This window comes from Monodelphis domestica, chromosome 2, assembly GCF_027887165.1.
Source record: "Monodelphis domestica isolate mMonDom1 chromosome 2, mMonDom1.pri, whole genome shotgun sequence".
NCBI classification, from domain to species: Eukaryota; Metazoa; Chordata; class Mammalia; order Didelphimorphia; family Didelphidae; genus Monodelphis; species Monodelphis domestica.
In genome coordinates, this window is record NC_077228.1 from 325,003,740 (window position 1) to 325,023,355 (window position 19,616).

Below are 19,616 nucleotides of genomic sequence, written 5' to 3' on the forward strand. Positions count from 1 at the left end.
CCAAATGATGCATCCTTTGTTTCTTTTTCTTCATGGTATTTAGCTATTCTGATTAATTTTGGAACAAAGAATATACCCAGTCCACAAATCCAGCTGATAAGCTTTACACTGAACATTAATGATAATAAATAGCTTTTATATGGTCATTTAAGATTTGTGACGTACTTCATAAATATCTTATTTTATCCTCACAACAATCTTGTGAGGTAGGTGCTATTATTAGCTTTACTTTATAGATGAGGAAATTGAGGCAGACAGAGGTTAAATGACTTTCCCTGCTTGTGTCTAAGACCAAATTTGAAGTCAGATTTTCCTGATTCCAGGTCCAGCATTCCAGCCAATGTGCTACAAAAATTTCTGGTAAACTTGAAATTAAGTTGAACATATCCAACTTAGTCTGTATGAATTTCTAAATAGGAAGTGGGGTTTAAATATAAAGAAAAACATTTTTGGAGAAGGATGCAGGTAATAAAGTAAGTATTTGGTTGTTTTTCAGTCATGTCTCACTTTGTGACTACATTTGGGATTTTCTTGGGAAAGATACTGAAGTGGTTTGCTATTTCCTTTTCCAGCTCATTTTATAGATGAGGAAGCTGGACTTTCAGTGGTATTTCTGTGAGAACCCTCAGAGTTTTCTTCATGGAAGGTTAAGTCTGAAAAATAGGAGTTTTTATGCAAAGAAATATTCCATTATTAGAACTATTCTTACATCAATTTTTGTGAGAAGCATTAATGATACAGTTCCCTGATGGGAAACAAAATGATAGTCTGTTTATGGTGAAGTTAAAGTGTAGTAGATATATAGAGATAGCATTAATGTTAAAATATTTAAAATAGGATGATCCTTGGGCTTGGGCATAGGTGTGTGTATAACATGTATGCTACATGTACACATAAAAGTGTTAATTTGTATCTCGTTTTAAAAGATTTTTGTTTTAATAAAAGTTTGATTAGTTAATATATAAGTTCAGTTAAGTTCACCTTCCTGAGTTCAAATTTGGCCTCAGATATTTACTGACTTTGGGATCCCAGGCAAGTCACTTAACTGTTTGCCTCAGTTTCCTCATCTGTAAAATGAGCTGGAGAAGGAAATGGCAAACTTCTCCAGAATTTTTGCCAGGAAAAATCTGAAAGGGGTCATGAAGTATCTAACACTACTAAAATAACTTAACAACAATAAAAGTTCCTCTGAACTCTACCCTGGCACATCTCCTCTGAGTCCCATGGTTTAAGAAGAACATAAACTAGAGAATGTCTTGAGCAGGACAACCAGAATGGTGAAGGGCCTTGAGTCCTTGGCATTTGAATCTCAATTGAAGAAATTCTTTGACTGGAGAAGACTCAGGGGGAATATGCTAGCTATCTAAATATTTGAAGTGCTCTTTTGTGGAGTAGGAATGAGATGAGATTTTTTTTTTGTTGGCCCCATCATAGCACAGAACCAGGAATAAAGGATAGACATTTCAGAGGTGTGAAAACATTTCCTAATAATTATTTTGGTCTAGAAATTTAATGGGCTGCTTTAAGAGGCAGGAGATTTCCTTTCTTCTCCCTCTCCCCACAAGGTCTTCAAGCAGAGGGTGGATGACCATTTATTTGAGTATATTATAGTGGAGATTACTGTTATGTCTGTATTAAACTGTCCCCAAGGTTCCTTCTAATTAGCAGAGATTCTGATAATCCAGTGATTAGAAGAATCACTACTAATTAACCACTAAAGCCAGTGATTCTGGCTTTATGAAGAGATTACTGTTGCTGAGAAATTAATGGTCTAGTCTAGTTATATACATATACATTGTTACCCACTGTAATTTTGTCTTGGAGATTTTATACCCACACTTGTATAATTCTATCAAAAGAATCTTGCTATCTCTTAGACATACTTTAGCATTTGGGGATACAAGGAGGATATCATCTACAAAATGTGCTATTTTACTTTCCTTGAATGTTATAGTTTTTTAGATCTCTATTTAAAATTTGTGAGAATTGGCTCAGTGGATCGGTGAACCCTTGTGGCAAATGAGTCCAAGTCCCTTTGTTTTTTTTTACCATGTAAAAGCAAAGATCTTTTGAGAATCCTCATGAATTGGTATTGAGAAAATACCATAAATTGAACATAAATCTACCATGGTGAAATATTGGAATGGAAGAAATTATAGCAGTTGGATTTGGTACAATAGGATGTGTCTTTACCACATAATCATTTACCACTCTTAAATCCTGTATGAATCTATATACTACTTTGCCATTTTGATCTAGCTTTGGCTTCTTGATTGGAAGTATAGGTGTATTATATTCTGAGAGGCAAGGTATTATGATCCCTTGTTGGATTAGGGATTCAATGATTGATTTGATACCCTCTATTGCTTCTTTAGTTAAGGGATATTGAGGTACACAAGGAACTGGTCTTTTCTTAGTCCTCACCCTTTCATGAGTAGCTGATTTCAATAGATCTACATCTATGGAAGACTTTGACCATAAATATTTAGGGATATCCTCAGGTATAGGATAGATTGAATTCAAGTCATCCTCTGTACTGACTGAATCTAAGAAGAGCAATGGAAAAGCTTTCAGAGATTCTTCTGGTAGATGTAATGAAATATCACCAGTATCAGTACATTGGATTGTTGCTCATAATTTACATAATAAACCCCTACCTAGAAGTTTCATGGGACAGTCTGGCATACAAAAAAAATGCATGCCTCACAGATAAAGGACCTAAAGTAATCATTTTAGGTTGTAATTTAGCTACTCTCTGGTTTTCCAGTAGTTCCTATAACTCCCATTGTACTAACAGCTCTACAATTCTTAGGAAGACTTTGCAAAACTGATTTACTGGCTTCAGTATCAATCAAAAGATCATAAATATGATCACCTATAGTAACAGATACATATGGTTCTATACTGTTTGGAGGCTGAAATGTTTCTAATACTGGTGCAAGCACAGTAACATCAGAACAAAACGGTCATTTCCTGTCCTTCCAAATTTACATTTGCTTAAACTACATGATATTCCCAGGATTTTGCATATTTAACTCCATCATTAGCTTTATCATTCTTCCCTTTGGTCCTTATACTCTCTATCTTGGTATCATTGTTCTCATTTATAATTTCATTATCATTATCCAGTTTGTATTCTTCATTATTTTTCCCTTATTTTACATTCATTAGAATTTTCTGCTCATTTTACATTACAATTTTCTTTTTACCTACAATTATTACCACTAATTACATTATCCTTTAATTCAATTGCATCATCTATATTTTTATTAATCTTATTACCATTACCCTCATTTTCATTTACTCTCAATTCATTATCCCTTCATTTACATACAGAAGAACACTGGGTAAACCTTCATAAGGAACATGTTCCCTTGCTCTGATCACCCTTAACAACCTGTCTATATTTAGGCCTTGCTCTAGACTTAACCCAGTCCTGCATTGTGTTCAGATCTGGTGCTTGAGCTCCCTGACAGTAGGCATTCTGACATACATTTCCATAATTTCTTCTTGAGTAGTTATTATTATTCCAACCATTATTGTCATTATTCCAGTTATTATTGTTCCAATTATTTTGCCCATTAAATCCTCCGTATCTGTTCATCTGTCTTGCAAACTGGCCTCTGTACCTACATTCCTTTACAAAATGACCAATTTTATTGCAGAGGAAACAACGTTGGGGACCTGATCTTCTATCCCTAGGCTTATAATAGTTGTTATTAGACTTCATTGATCTTAATGCAATCACTGCCTTAACCTCTTTAATCTCACTTTCTCTAGATTTTCCTTCTGCTTTCTTTTTCTTTTAAGATCGTCTATCACTGTGTCTCTCTCCTCATATTTATCCTCACTATCTGTGCTTAAGTATGTAGCCTTTCTTCCAGTTCCATCTCTTTCCAATCAGGATAATTGTTTTTGAAGAATAATTTTATCTTAGATATAACATTTTTTACAAAGACTCTCTTTATATGTGCTATTGTTCCCTCTTCAAGAACTTCCATGTTCAGGTATGTCTCAGCAGCTTCAGTGATTTGGTCTATGAATGTTTGGTCTATGAATGATGTAGTTGTTTCAGTGGGTTTTTGTTTTATCCCTTCAAATTTGGACCATTCATTTGGTCGCTTAGTATGTCTATCTATGACCTCTAATATTGCCTGTCTGCATTCCTTTAGTCTGTCATACTTGACTTTGATGTTTGTGTCAGTGTCATTATAATCCAGTGACCATGGTGTTAACAAGGGATTCTGCCTAGTTTCCTCTATGAACTTATTTCTCTCCCTTTTTGTTAAAAGCTCTTTCATTAACAGGGCAAAATTGTTGTAATCAGGATCAAATAAATCAATAGCCCTCCTCATTTCCTTAATGACCCTATTAGGTTTGTCCACAAAGGCAGGTGTTCTTTTCTTTATCTATTCCAAGTCCTCTGGAGTGATTCTCTTATGTGTTTTTACCTGGAAGATTTCATCCCTTGAAACTACTGGGAGATCTCTTAGGGGAAATAAGGTAAGTATTCCTTCAGCCTCTTCTTTCTGTAATCTATTTATATTTCCAGTTGCACCATTAATTTCTTTTGCCCCACAATTATATTCAGTATTCATAAACTTTTTATCCTTTATATACACTTCCATCTGGTCCAGTTGTTTCATTTGTGTAACCGTTTGTTTAAGCTCAGAATCTTTAGTTAACCAATCATTATTTTTATTTTTATTTATTATACTTATTTTTATATTATATTTAAACCATTTGCCAATAACAAACAATATCACTCTACACTTATACACAACACAGAGAAAAATACATAATATAGGGATATGAGACAAGACAGTTACATAGTAATTTCCATGCAAGGTTTCATCCACTGATAGTCTAGACCCATGTAACATACTTTGGGGAAAAGAATAAATACAATAGATAGGATATGCAGAACACACTTCCATAATACAACCAAAAGATCCATTAACATGTCCCCAGGGGCAGCTGGGTAGCTCAGTGGATTGAGAGTCAGACCTAGAGATGGGAGGTCCTAGGTTCAAATCTGGCCTCAGACACTTCCTAGCTATGTGACCCTAGGCAAGTCACTTAACCCCCATTGCCTAGCCCTTACCACTCTTCTGCCTTGGAACTGATACACAGTATTGATTCCAAGATGGAAGGTAAGGGTTTAAAAGAAAAACAAATGAAACATGTCCCCAGACATGTTTACATTCATAGTCAACAGTGTATATACAATTGAATTTGTGTTATACTCCACTGTGTTCACCCTATTTATATACAAGTAAAGAAAGGGAAAAACTTTTTTCAAAAATAAATTAAAAACAATCCAATATGGCCACTTAGACCATATGGCAGAAGGTTATTTAAACTTTAAATGTCTCTCCCAGCCTCAGTTCTCAGAGTTTCACATTCCCCCCGCCCCTCCCTCCCCCCCCTCCCCCCCGAATGTTCCGCTTACTGAGTGCAAGATGGAATCTTCCAGCCTGTGACTGACTCTTGGCTCTCTAACTATTTTTCCTATATTAAATCTATATTCCTAACGTTTCTTAACCTAACTAACCCTGCCAAACTGTTACTGACTTAGGAAAGGGGGAAAGGAAGGGTATACATAAGAAAAGAATCACATATAAATAAAATTGAATTTATTAACAGGTAAGGGAAAGGTTTTGGGAATGGAATAGGGAAAGGGTTTAGCATCTGACTTTTACCCACTATATTTGCTTATCTAATTAAGTTTACTCTGACTGGCTATCTAACTAAAGACTATCAAGACTAAATTCCCCAGCAAAACCCAGAATCTCTCTCTCTCTCTCTCTCTCTCTCTCTCTCTCTCTCTCTCTCTCTCTCTCTCTCTCTCTCTCTCTCTCTCTCTCTCTCTCTCTCTCTCTCTTCTCTCTCTCTCTCTCTCTCTCTCTCTCTCTCTCTCTCTTCTCTCTCTCTCTCTCTCTCTTTCTCTCTCTCTCTCTCACACACACACACACAGAGTCAATGGCTGGTTAGATATAAGGAATCTAAGTTGTGGTGTTCTCAGATGGTCTCAGCAAAGTAGAGGTCTGCTCTCCAGTAACTGTCCACCAGAAGACTGGAGATTTTCCTCTCACTCACAACCAGTTGATCCTCAAAGGCCAGTTGTTTGATGGATGGATTATTAGGATGTCTCAGCTATACACCTTTCTCCTCCTTCCAGCTCCAGAGTGTCAGTTGGCAAACTGTGCCTTGGAACTCTGACTCAACCAACTCAGGAAAGATTCTGTATATCAAGACCTGCCAATCATTCTCTTGCTACTTTTACCCTGCTACAACATAAAAGGATAAGTAACAATACAAGGTAGTATAGGCAAAGTATATAGAGAAGTCCCATAGGAGTTTGGGGGACAAAGTGATCACCAGTGGCTGGATTTTACATTTCCATTAAGCCCTAAGGGAGACTGAATCACAAGAGGTTTGTGGTTTATGGCTAAGCTGTAACATAGTATTGGTCAGGGTCAGGGAAAGCCAGTAATCATAATGAAAAGATCAGAGCTTTGGGGAATCAGAATAGGGTTGACTCATACAGTTAATTCTCTGGCACTGCAACGATCCTTTCTACGTGACTCACCCTTTGAATCTTGGCATTCTGCAAACACATTGGTATGAAACATAAGCTTTCTAGCTTATGTTTGCTTTTTTCCCTTGCAGGAACTGCCAACCCTTTCCTCCCTGCTCCTCACACTTTCTCCTTCAGCCTGTAGTTTTTTTCTCCCATCTAATCACTGGCACATAATGTGTCAGCTCTGTCTTGTACAGGATGCTACAGCATTGTACAATTTTCCCTGGCATCTCCTGAGCCAGTTGTTGTACCATGAGCACCCCAGAAGAGGGCTCTGACTAGATCTTTATGCCACTAGTATCAAACTCAAATAGAAAGGTGGGGAATGGTGTGGGGGTGGTGGTGGTGTTGGGGGGGATGGCACAATAAACCATATAATTTGGAAAACCATGTTCATGTTAACTTCTTTTATATTTTGTTGCATTTTAATTTATTATGTTAAGTATTTCCCAATTACATAAAAAAGAACAACCCATACTTTCTGTTTTAGTAACAACTCTAAGTCTGAAAGGCAAAGGCTAGGCAAACAGGATTAAGTGACTTGCCCAGGAAGTATCTGAATCCAAATTTGAAGCCAAGTCTTCCCAACTCCACACTTGGCTCTCCCAGTTATACATACATACATACATACATATATATATTTATTTATTTTGTTACCATTAAAATTTTTCCTTACATAATATATAACAACAATAATATAAAACACATGATTTGTTATAAATATGTAATGAATTATGATAAATATAGTTATCCAAGAGAAAAAAATTCTCACATTAGTTTTGTCCAAAAATTTGTCTCATTCTCTTTTCCCCCATCGCTCACTTCTTCGTTCTCCTTAAGAAGGCAGGTACTAAGATATAGGTTGTACATATATTATCATACAGTATATTTTTCTTTGTCATGTGAAACAAGTCACATAGTACTTATACTAGAGAAAAACTAATGGAGGAAATAAAGTGAAGAATGGTATGATTCAATCTACATTCATTTTCTTTTCCTTCTAAGTGTTTAGATAGCCTTTTTTTTTTGTCATGAGTCCCTACTATCCTGTAAAAAATTCCTTAATCCAACATTCAAGGCCCTCCATTACTTTATCACTTTGCTTCCATCAAACTGGTCTGATTATTGTTTCTCAAATATGTACATTCCTTACCCTGTTCCATTACATGTCTTCTCTCATAAACTGTTCCTTTTCTCTTTATTCCCTTCTAGTTCATCTTCTGCCTCTATGAAACTTTCTCTAGCATCTAGTTGAATAGAATGCTGGACTTGGAGTTGGAAAGATCCAAGTTCAAATCTTGCCTCAGATACTTATTAGCTGTGTGACCCTGGGCAAGTCACTTGACCTTAGCTTTAGTTTCCTCATTTGTAAAATGAAGCACCTACCTCTCAGGATTGTTTTGAGAAACAATTGGGATAATAAATAATATATATGTAAAATATATATGTGTATGTTCTTTGCAAATATAAAGTATATAAAGGTTAGCTATTATTATTAATGGCATTATTATTACTCTCTCCCTTAATGATCACTTATTAAACTTAACTTATATCCTCAGTGCTTTTACTGAGCACAATTTGTCATACTTTTTTAAAATTTGGATTTTTTTTTAGAAACAAATTTTCACATAAATTTTCTGAAGTTATATGATCCATATTGGCTCCTTCCCTTCTTCCCTCCCCCCTCCTGGAGCTGACAAGCAATTCAGTCTGGGTTATACATATATTACCACACAAATATATTTCCATATTATTCATTTTTATAAGTGAATAATCTCATAAAACCAAAACTCCAAATCATATACCTATATAAACAAGTGATAAATCACATGTTTTCATTTGCATTTCTACTCCAGCAGTTCTTTCTCTAGAGGTGGATAGATAGCATTCTTTCTTATAAGTCTCTCTGAAATGTCCTGAATCATTGTATTACTGTTAGTAGCAAAGCAAACATTTGATTGTTCCACAATATTCTTCTCCATAGATCTGACAGGTAAACTCTTCTATGTTCCCCTAATTTACTTACAATATTTCTCTTTATGTTTAAACCATATACCCATTTTGACATTATCTTGGTATAGAGTGTGAAATATTGATCTAAACCTAATTTTTGCCATCATATTTTCCAATTTTCCCAGCAGTTTTTGTCAAATAGAGTTCTTATCCCCAAAACTGGGATCTTTAGGTTTATCAAACACTAGATTGCTGATGCTTTTCTACTTATGTCTTGACATACATATATATTTTCATCCATTTCTCTCTCTCTCTCTCTCTCTCTCTCTCTCTCTCTCTCTCTCTCTCTCTCTCTCTCTCTCTCTCTCTCTCTCTCTCTCTTTCTCTCTCTCTCTCTCTCCATATAGATATATCTATCAGTACACTCACATACATGTATATACTTGCTTATTTTGTCCACTATTCTGAAATGTTTAGTTGCCCCTGTGCCAAGGCAAATATAGAATTCTTGCAAACCAGATATCCTCTGGGGTACCATATGGATTTAAATCTATAATCAGTTTGAGCCAGGTTAATTGAGTTGTAGTTTGTGGGAGATTGCTGGATTAGCAAGTAAAACAAATATATTTTATTGATTTTTTTTGATAGCACAGTTATTTTTCAGAATGCTGCCCTCTGTGACCCCATTTGGGGCTTTCTTGGCAAAGATATACTAGAGTAGTTTGACATTTCTTCCTCCAGCTCATTTTGCAGATGAAGAAACTGTAACAAATAGGGGTAAGTGACTTGTCCAGGGTCCCATAGCTAGGAAGTGTCTGAAATCAGATTTGAACTCTAGGAAGATGAGTTTTCCAACTGCAGGCCTAACCCTCTATCTACTGCCCTACCTCACTGCCCTATAATTATGTATGTATATGTATATGCATTTATGGAAGGAAAAAAATAAAACTGATTAGTACAGGGATTATATTTGGCAACTTGGGCAGCATTTGGCACCTCTTTACTGAGAGAAAAGAAGTATGTTTTGTCATTTGGACTTTAGGACCAATATCGGTCATTGTCTTTATGATCCAAGTTCAGCTGCTTTTTAGTGCTATTTTTACTTTATTTTATAGTGGTTGTTGTGTTTTTTAGTTTGCATTCTGTGCTCTGCATGAGTTTTTATAAGTATTTCTACATTTTTATTTTTTGTCTTTTCTTATCAGTCAATGAGCATTTTTAAAGCACTTTCTATGAACCAGGTGCTGTGTTATGTGCTAGTAAAACAAATAGAAAAGTAAGATGGGGGCAGTTAGGTATCACAGTAGATAGAGCACCAGGCCTGGAATCAGGAGCACCTGGGTTCAAATTTGACCAAAGACACTTCCTACTTGTGTGATGCTGGGCAAGTCATTTAATCCTAGTTGCCTAGCTCTTGCCACTCTTCTGTCTTAGAACTAATACTAAAACAGAAGATAAGGGTTTAGAAGGAAAGAATGAAAAAGAAAGAGAGAAAGAAAGTAAGACAGCTCTTGCCCTTGAGGAGTACATATTTAGTGGATATTAATGCTTCTTTTTTAATGTCATTTCTGCTGATAAAATCATATCAGCTTCTAATATTGAACCATTTGACAATGTCAAGGACTAGTGGCTAGATTTTTAATAGCTATGGCTGTAGCACCTTCAGGAGCAGTTTCCAGGCTGCATTTCTACAGAGTTGCTTCCCAGGATGATGGCTGTGGACATTGGACTGGAAGCAGTGCTATTTCCCAGGCTCTTGGGTTTAGAGTCCTTGGCTGTTTCCATCATGGTCTGAGGAGAGATGGTGTTCTAGGTGGTGACTGACTTGCTTAGAACATGCTGCTTCCCATCTTTCCTTCTTGTTGCTTCACTACTTCAGCTAGTCTGCTTGCCCCAGGAAGGGGTAGGTAGATGGTTGGCAGTTGGTGAGAATGGCTGGCCCTTTCTCTACAAGAGTTGTTTCACTGAAAGGTGAAAGAGATGAGCTGAGCTGGAAGCAGAATTGGTGTTTGGAGGGCTTCTTCCACTCCCAGGACTCTTGTTAACAGTTGTTGCTAGTGGTGATGAGGAAGGTGGGTCTCTGTGCATAATGATTTCTCCCCTTTGGAGGATGAGATGGATGGTTTGGTGGTTTGGTGGACACTGCTATTTCTAAGGCTCATGGGTTTAGATTTATAGGCTCACTCCAATAGGTGCTTAGGGAAAATGCTAGTCTACGTGGTCATGGTGATTTGACTTTTCTGGCACATCCTACCTTCTGTCTTTCCTTGCTACTTCAGCTGAACTTAACTTCTTTGGCCCTCAAGTTTCCTCATCTGTAAAGTGAATAGAATTTAACCAGATGTCTTCCAAGGTTCCTTCCAGCTTTAAATCTGCAATCCTGTAACCTCTTAGGGAATAATCATGCACTAAACCAATCCCATTTTCTTCCTTTCCCAGATCTCACTATCTTGGAATAAAATTAGTGCAGAACCATCTGAAAACGTTGCTCTTAAAGTTTCTGTGACTCAGCCTGGATCCCTAATAGGACTTGTTGCTGTTGACAAAAGTGTAAAGTTGATGAATGGCTCAAATGACCTGACAGAAGAAAGTGTAAGTTGTGCTCTAGTTCATCACAAATTCAGTCACGAAAGGATTGAAATGAGTGACTTGACACTGGGTTACATTTTTCTTTTTAAAGAAAGTATCTTCCTCTCTTTTTCACAGTAAAGGTGAGTTTAATCTGCCAATTCCTATAGCTATGGTTGGGTTGGTAAGTAGGTATCTGTATTCATTTGAACCAGCACTGTACTGATCTCATAGAACCAACCCTAAATTATTAGCCTGTGAAAAGATCTAGTCTAATCTTTTCATTTTACAAATGAACCAAGTGAAGTCCTGGTGGACCTGAGGTACAAATCGCTAAGGATGTTAACTAAGAATCTTAGACCTGCACAGTTTCAGATGGTGAGAGAAAGAAGAGATTTGGACATTTTTGGTGTATATATATCTAAATCTGGTTATAAATAATGATTCCCTAAAAATGATTAAATAACAGTGTTCTAAAAAAGCCTCTGAAGTGATCATTGTCCACATCCTTGTTAATAATTTCATAAGATGAATAAGATCACACTCCTTCTCTTTGGCCAGTAGGATTCTCCTTGGCTCAGCCTGCAGTTATAAATTAGTTGACAATATTCCTGGATGGTCCATTGTCTCCTAAGTGTGATGCAGGAAACTCAGAAGAAACCCACCCATGCTTGTGTGTGTATATGTGTTCTGATTCCCCAACTAGACTGTTGGGTCCTCAAAAGTGTCTGTTCTTGGGTTAACTATGAAAAAATAAACATTAAAATAAACAGCTACCTTTGTGGAGTTTGTAATCTGGTTATGAAGAGTGAATTCATAGATGTGAAAAAACTAAAAGGCAATCATGAAGCAACACCAACAAATGCATCTTCACTGTTTCAGAAGTGAAATTTCATACTTATGAATGTCTGTACATTCTTAATATGTCTCTCTGTGTTATTGTGGATATATAACCTAAATGCCAAGGAAAGTATATATATATACTAGATAGATAGTGTATAGCACTGTGCTATAAAGGAACATGTGCTTCACAAAAGGCTAAGACAATTTGGCCACCATTTTGGAGCAAAGTCTTGGGGTAGAAACTCTCTTCCAAAACTGACTATTAATTTGCCTGAAACTTATAGTGGTTGGGAATTGTTTGGGGCACATAGAAGTTAAGTACTTTACTCATACTCCCACAACTAATATGCAACAAAGGTAGGATTTGAACTTGGGTCAGTCTGTCCTTAGGTCTAGTCAAATCATATATCTACTACATTATTCTACCTCTCTTGGGCATTATGCTCTTAAAAAATTTGAACTTAATTATTATCAATAGAAATAAACATTTAAATAATTTCCCTCTCCTCCTTTGAGTCATTCTTCTTCCTTTTCTTCTTCATCTTGTGAAAGAAGATTTTAGGAAGACAACATGATTACAAGGAGAATGTCATAGAATTCTGTGAAGCAAGACTAACAGGGGTTAATCCTGTTAGAATCTTGAAGGAGAGGGGGATGCTGGGATTTCAGTGGCCAACCAGGGGAGTTGTTCCTTGACTCTGGAGGGACAACCAGCTCCCACACACCTGCTCCAACCTTTGGAAAGTCTCTTCAGTCCTTGACCAAAGTTGAGGCTATGCTCATTATACACTCTGCCTGATATTCCCCTTCTATTCCTAGCTAAACCTAGGCAAAACCCACTTAGGAACAAGTCTCTAGATTGTAGATTGAATGGAAATGAAATTAGGCTTCAGGAGTGATCAAATCTACCCAGAGGGATGATCCCTAAAGGCAAACTGAAGAATCTGATCAGCTCCCTCTTAGATCTTGTTCTTCACAGAGTTACAGGAGAGTTACAAGTCTCAGTGGTTTTCAGGCTCTTGTTAAAAATCTCTTTCAGGGGCTTCTGCCTGCCTATTTGGGAAGTTAGGGTATTCAGTTGCCCATATAGTTTCTTCCCTCATATGATTTGGCATTCTTTTTTAGTGAGCATGTCCAGTTAATGGGTTATATTTTTATGTTAATTTCACACAGTAAAAATATACATATGTGATTATATATGTATTTGACCCAGAGCATTATAAAATATATGGACAAATGAAAATGAAGCTTATTCAGTTTTTCTTTGAACATTTATGGTAATTGAAAGTTAATTGCTTTTTAAAGTAGTCCATTCCTTTTTGAGAATGTCTAATTGTTAGGAAGTTTCTCTTACTATTGAGCCAAAATCTTCTGTGTTCTACCTATTTTTACTAGTTTTTCCCTCTTCACAAATAAGCCTAATTCCTTTTCCATACAACAACTATCATGCTCCCCCTTACATTTTTTCCAGGTTAAGCATTTGCATTTTCTTCAATTATTCCTCATACAATATGGTTCTCAGACATTTTATTATCCTACTTATCTTTTGGACATAATCTTTGTTGGGGTTTCTTTTGAAATGTGGAATCTAGAGTGGGACACAATATTCCAGATGTGACTGAATCAGTGTAGACTACAAATGGAAAATTCCCTCCCTTGACTGGGACATTTTGATTCTTTTAATAGGGTTCAAAATTGAATCAGCTTTTTTTTGGTAGCCAGGTCACATTTTTAGCTCAACCTCAGATGATGGTCATCTAAAATCCAGGCCTTTTTTTCCATTTAAACTAGTTCTTCTCTATTTTCTATTTGTGGAGTTTGTTTTTTAAACTTTAATGTGAAATTTTAGTTACTTCTTTTAAATTTTACCTTCTTAGTTTTAGCTTGCCAGGATTTTTGAGATCTTTTGACTTTTAATTCTGTCATCCAAAATATTAACTATTCCTCTCAGTGTTGTATCTCCTACAGATTTATTAACTTGAGCGTGACACTTCTATAGACATTACTGCTAAAAGTACTAAACAAGTTGAGGCTAACCATGGAGCTCTTAGGCATGTCACTTCCCTCCATATTAATATCAGTACATTAACCCACTGATTTCTTCTCTTCAGGTGATCCATGAACTGGAATTGTACAATACTGGCTATTACTTAGGCATGTTCACAAATTCCCTTGCAGTCTTTCAGGTACGTTTGAATATGTACATACATGGCATTATATATATGTATATACACATATATGTTTTAAATGAACATTCCTTACAGTTCCCTCTAATATTTTTGGAGGCAAAATGCCAGTCTTTATGAAGTTCAGATTTGTTATTAAATCCTCTGTTTCTGCAAAGTACAGAATATTACTAAACTAGTTCAAAATGGAAATAAGCTTCCCTAAGATTTTAATGACAAATTAAAAAAAATACACACTGGAGGAACTAAAAAGGTATATGAAAAAAATGAGGTACTTTAGTATCACTTAACATTGTTTTCCTATCTTGAATTAAACTTTTCCTTGTTGAGTCATGTTATGACATGATATACGTGCTTGTGTATCTTGCTGTGAGAGTAATAGCAATTAAAGGAGAACCTCTACTTGTACATAAAGGAAAATGATATTTTATTGTTCTTTCTTCCTAGGAATGTGGCCTGTGGGTATCAACGGATGCAAATCTTGTGCATGATTATCTGTATGAAAGTTGTAAGTTGGATAAAGCAATCTCCCCCAAACTTTTCATTTGTCACTGTTCTAGATTTTGAGTGAGACTGCATGGTTGAGTGAGTGGATAGAAAGCTGGGCTTAAAATCAAGAAGGTCTGAGTTCAAATGCTCCCTTAGACACTTACTAGCTGTGTGATCCTGGGAAGGTTACTTAACTCTGCTTTATCTCTGTTGCCTCATCTGTAAAATGTAGAGGGTTGGACTTGATGGTCTCTAAGGTACTGTATACCTCTAAAACTATTATGCTCTGATCCTTGGAACTCTACATAGCCACACAGAGATGGAGATGGGCAAAAAACATCCACTAGTTTTAGATTTTTGCCCACGAAGCATAATAGATGAATTGAGAATATATAGAATTTGATTTGGATTAAGAAGTCTTGAATCTTGGGGCACCTGGGTAACTCAGTGGATTGGGAGCCAGGTGTAGAGATGGGAAGTCCTGGAATTCAAATCTGGCCTCAGATACTTCTCAGCTGTGTGACCCTGGACCAGTCACTTAACCCCCATTGCCTATCCCTTACCACTCTTCTGCCTTGGAACCAATACACAATATGTATTCCAAGACAGAAGGTAAAGGTTAAAAAAAAGAAGTCTTGAATCTTGATTATTAGCTAACATAGTGTGGATGTAGGCAAATCTCTTAACCTCTCTCAATGTCCTCCTCTAAAAAGTGCAAATAATTATAGCTCAACTACCTTTCTCTTGGGATTATTGTCAGGAAAAAGCTTTACAAACAACAAAGCTCTCTCTACATAAATGAATTGTTAAATCTTATAATAAATAGTAAGAGCTTAAAGTTCACGTGCCCCCTATGGTGTTGTTTATGATGTCTGAAGAGTCAGGTATATGTGTGGATTGTGTATTTCTTGATTTTGAATGAACCAAGTGAGCCTAATGGAATTTATTTAGACTCATACAAAACAAGAAATATTTTTTTTAGCAGAGCTTATAAAATATGTCAATTCAAACTGAAAAATGTACAAAATTGTAAGACTAGAAGGTCTAATTATAAAAGTTATTTTCCTTGCCATAATGAAATATGACAGTGATATCTTAATGAAGTCAACTAGGTGGCATAGTGGATTGAATGCCAGGCCTCTGAAGTAAAGAAAACTCATCTTCCTGAGTTCAAATCTGGTCTCAGACACTTAATAGCTGTGTGATCCTGGCCAAGTCACTATCCTCTGTGTGTCTTAGTTCCTCATCTGTAAAATGGACTGGAGAAGGAAATGCAAACCATTCCAATATCTTTGCCAAGAAAATCCCAAAGCACAAAAAGTCAGACAGAACTGAAACGAGTGAACAATGACAACAAAAATCTCCTAATGAAGTGTTTGGACTTTACTTTATGTATCAATTAGGGGGTAGGGATAGGGAAAGGCATTTCTGAAGTATAGCCAAAGTTATGGTCTGAAAGGGTAAGCTGAATATTTTACCAGGTCAAGCCAGATTTTATAGAGCGAGTAAACCCAGGGGGCAAGGTGGATGTCAAGTTTATCAACTGTCTAACTCCAGAGGTGGCCATCAGCATGTAGTAGGACAGGAGAGAAATTATAAAGGGCACCATAGTAGAAGGAGCACCATTGGGCAGGGTGGGTATCATGAAGGTTTATCAGCTGTCCAATTCCAGAAGGGACCATCACCCTGGTGCAGGTCAGGAAAGAAATTATGAAATGTACTTCAGTAAAAGGACAAAGTCATTGACTACATTTTAAATGGCAATGGTGGACTTAGCTGTGCCCCCTTCTTATTTAGCTGCATTGGCTTCACTGTGGGTCTAGATTTCATCTTGGCTGTCCTTTGGGTAAGCTCGGCTAATAATTTATTTCATAGAAAGCTTACATAAGTCAATTTTGGTTTATTTGCCTCCTGCTTTTTCAGCTGCTGCAAATCTCTTTGTTCCCAATTTGCCTGGATTTTTGCTTGTTAGTTTTGCTCCTTCAGTGTTTCTGTCTTTTTGCCTTTATCTGCTTGACCTTTAATCTGCTGCTAGCCCTGACCTTTGCTATTGATACATGCCCTGACTTCTGCTGGGCCACTTGATTCTAACCTCTTGCTTGCTTTGACTTCCCAGTTCCTGCCTGATCCTTAACTGCTTCATTGGTCCTGGCTCTTCACCTTGGCACTCTGACCTGCTGCTACCCCGTTCCAGGTGTGAAAAGAGGTAGTTTTCAAAGTACTATTTTTAAAAATAAAATTAAGAACTTCAGAGAAAGGAAGATCTGAACTTGCTCTTGGTTCTTGCATTCATAATCAGTCCAATAAAAAAATGGAATATTTTATCTACCCAATTTTTTTGTGAGTTTTTAACAGAGATTGAGACAACCATCAGACAGTAAGTAAGCTTTTACTGAGCCACTGAAAGCTGTTTTGCATGTGTGTTCATTGTTTACAGATATATTTTAAAGTCTAATAGTCATCTCTCTTTACTAGGAACATGCAGTCCATGTAGTATGTTAAGGCAGTGGTTCTTAATCTGAGATTTATTATAATTGGTTTCCTTTTTGATTTATTTAATATGTTTAAAACACAGTCTGAGAAAGGATAGGCTTCACCAGACTGCCAAAAGGGCTCATGACACAAAAAAGATTGAAATCCTTCTGTTATGGCATCTTTCCTTGGGGAGAGGCTGGAAAATTAGGTTATGCTAGTTTTCATATACTAAAACTAATAAATATAGTTGCACTGTTTTTTTTTCTTTCAAGTTGACCATCTTTACCAACTCTAATTTTTTCCCATTTTTTTTCTCAATTTGGCTATTCCAAAACTCTATATATCTTGTTCTAGTATAAAGAGAAAAATCAAATTGATTATCAGTATGTGACATAAATTTATGATATACGTACTGTAATTTTGCTGAATTGTAGGCAGATTTAAAAATTCTGAACATATATTGTGTGTTTTAAAAAAATTCTTACGTCTGAGTGTAGTATAGTATAGTAGTATCATATCATATCATATTGTATTATATGGTATTAGTGTAGTAAAATGAGAAAAACAATGGACTGAAAGCTCACGGATTCTAGCTTAGCTATTCCTGACTTTGCCACTATGACTAGCTAGTCATTTTCCCTCTTTGAACTTCCATTTTCTTCTCTCTAGGATGATGATGATGTTGGAGTAGGTGATTTCCATGGTCCATTATAGCTCTAGGATCCTGTGAACCTAACAAGAACTAGACTAAAATAATTACACATTTCTTTCAATAATTTCCCCCCCTAATGATTGAAAATATTTCTTTTTAGTTAATGGAGAGTTCGTGGAGATGGATAAAGCAGATGATGTAGTCATGCTTACGAATGATAGAAACGACATGACAGATCTAGCATCTGGAGGTGCATTTCTAGCGGGCAATGGTCCATCTATCAGAAAACATTTTCCAGAGACCTGGCTTTGGATAGACACCAATATGGGGTAAAAGCTCACAAAGTTCTGACCTTCTTATTCTTTTCTTCTTTAGAATTTCATTCAGAATGAATTTTTTGTGCTTATTTTAATGTGAGAATGTGAATCATAGTAAAAATTAGATAGAATGTTTTACCTTTTATAGTGTGTAGTGTCAGTTGTATGAAATCATATTTACTGAGGTCCAGTGCAAATAGGAGTGTTCTGGGCAAGATCATCTCAGAAAATGGGCCCTAAAATTTTTCTGGAGAGCTAGGTTTTTTTTTTCTTTTAAAAAGAAACAGTTTACTTAGGCTACATGTTATCAGGCAAAAGGGGAGAAGGCAACAAGTTTACAAAAAGTAGCAGGATTGAAGCCAAGGGAGTTCACCTGAGTGTGTTATAACAAGGGAAGGAGGGGTAACAAAACAGCTTAGTCAAAATTCCAAGGGAAATAATCTCCCCTCTTGAAGTTTACAGTCTAGTGAGATTTGCAGTGATAACAGAGGACTTAATTATTTAAGAAATGAACTAACAAAGGATTTTTTTGGGAATTGGTGGTTTCTTGAAAAGCTAGTTTTGATTTGCTTCAGGGCTTAAATTTGCTGATGGATCATGGCTGCTATGAATTCTATACACTGATTCGAAGAGGAAAGTACTAGTTATCTCATAGGAATCCAAATGTGTTTCCCTGCCATATTTGTGCTCCTATTCCTGCTATGACTTTTCTCAAGGTAGGAACTGGGAGATGGTAGAAAGTACGAGCCAGAAATATTCAGTCCAGATGGTCCAATGATTTTTGTGGCTTGGAAATCATTTAGAAGCTCATGATCAGCTGGTTGGAGGGGTGAGAAGTTCTGAAAGAAAGACTTGGGTCAGACCCTCAAGAAAATAGCCTTGATCAGAGGTTTTCAAACTATAGCCTATGGCTTTTTGTACTGGGCAAGCTAAGAATGTTTTTTACATTAAAAAAATACGAAAACCATTCTTAGCTCACAAGCAATATAAAAACAACCAGGGCTTAAGCTGTAGTTTGCCAAACCCTAGATAGGAGTCCCTGAGGCAGCTAGATGGTGCCATGGATACAGTGCCAGGCCTGGAGTCAGGAAAACCTGAGTTCAAATATACTTTCAAACATTTATTAACTTCATGACCTTGGGCAAGTCTCTTAACTGTTTGCCTTAGTTTCCTCATCTGTAAAATAATATAGAGAAGGAAATAGCAAAACACTACAGTATCTTTGCCAAGAAAACCTCAAATGGGGTCACAAAGAGTCAGACACTACTGAACAACCACAGAAATCCCTACAGACAAAGAGAAAACTGTCATACAGATTGGGAGATAAAGATTCTCTTAAATATTTACTTCTTGTATAGGGTATATGACAATATTATTGATTTTGAAATATGAATTGAACAACAGTGAATATCTATTATATGTCCATTCTGTATAAGATATTGTACTAGATGCTGAGGGGTAGATGAAAAAATAAATGAAATTCCTTGCCTTCAGACTCAACAAGCATATCCTTGATTGAGGCAAGGTATGAATACTAGGTATACAAAGAC

The 19,616-nt window shown here is 36.4% G+C and overlaps 1 protein-coding gene across 1 annotated transcript in view; it reads left to right on the top strand.

Moving 5' to 3' along the window:
- The window catches only part of CD109 (CD109 molecule), a 187,702-nt gene that overhangs the window by 104,419 nt on the left and 63,667 nt on the right, over nucleotides 1-19,616 (top strand). The window contains exons 15-18 of the mRNA XM_007484202.3: nucleotides 10,976-11,128; nucleotides 14,059-14,133; nucleotides 14,581-14,641; nucleotides 17,910-18,078. Of these exons, the coding sequence (XP_007484264.1) occupies nucleotides 10,976-11,128; nucleotides 14,059-14,133; nucleotides 14,581-14,641; nucleotides 17,910-18,078 (458 nt within the window). The remainder of the gene's footprint in view (nucleotides 1-10,975; nucleotides 11,129-14,058; nucleotides 14,134-14,580; nucleotides 14,642-17,909; nucleotides 18,079-19,616) is intronic.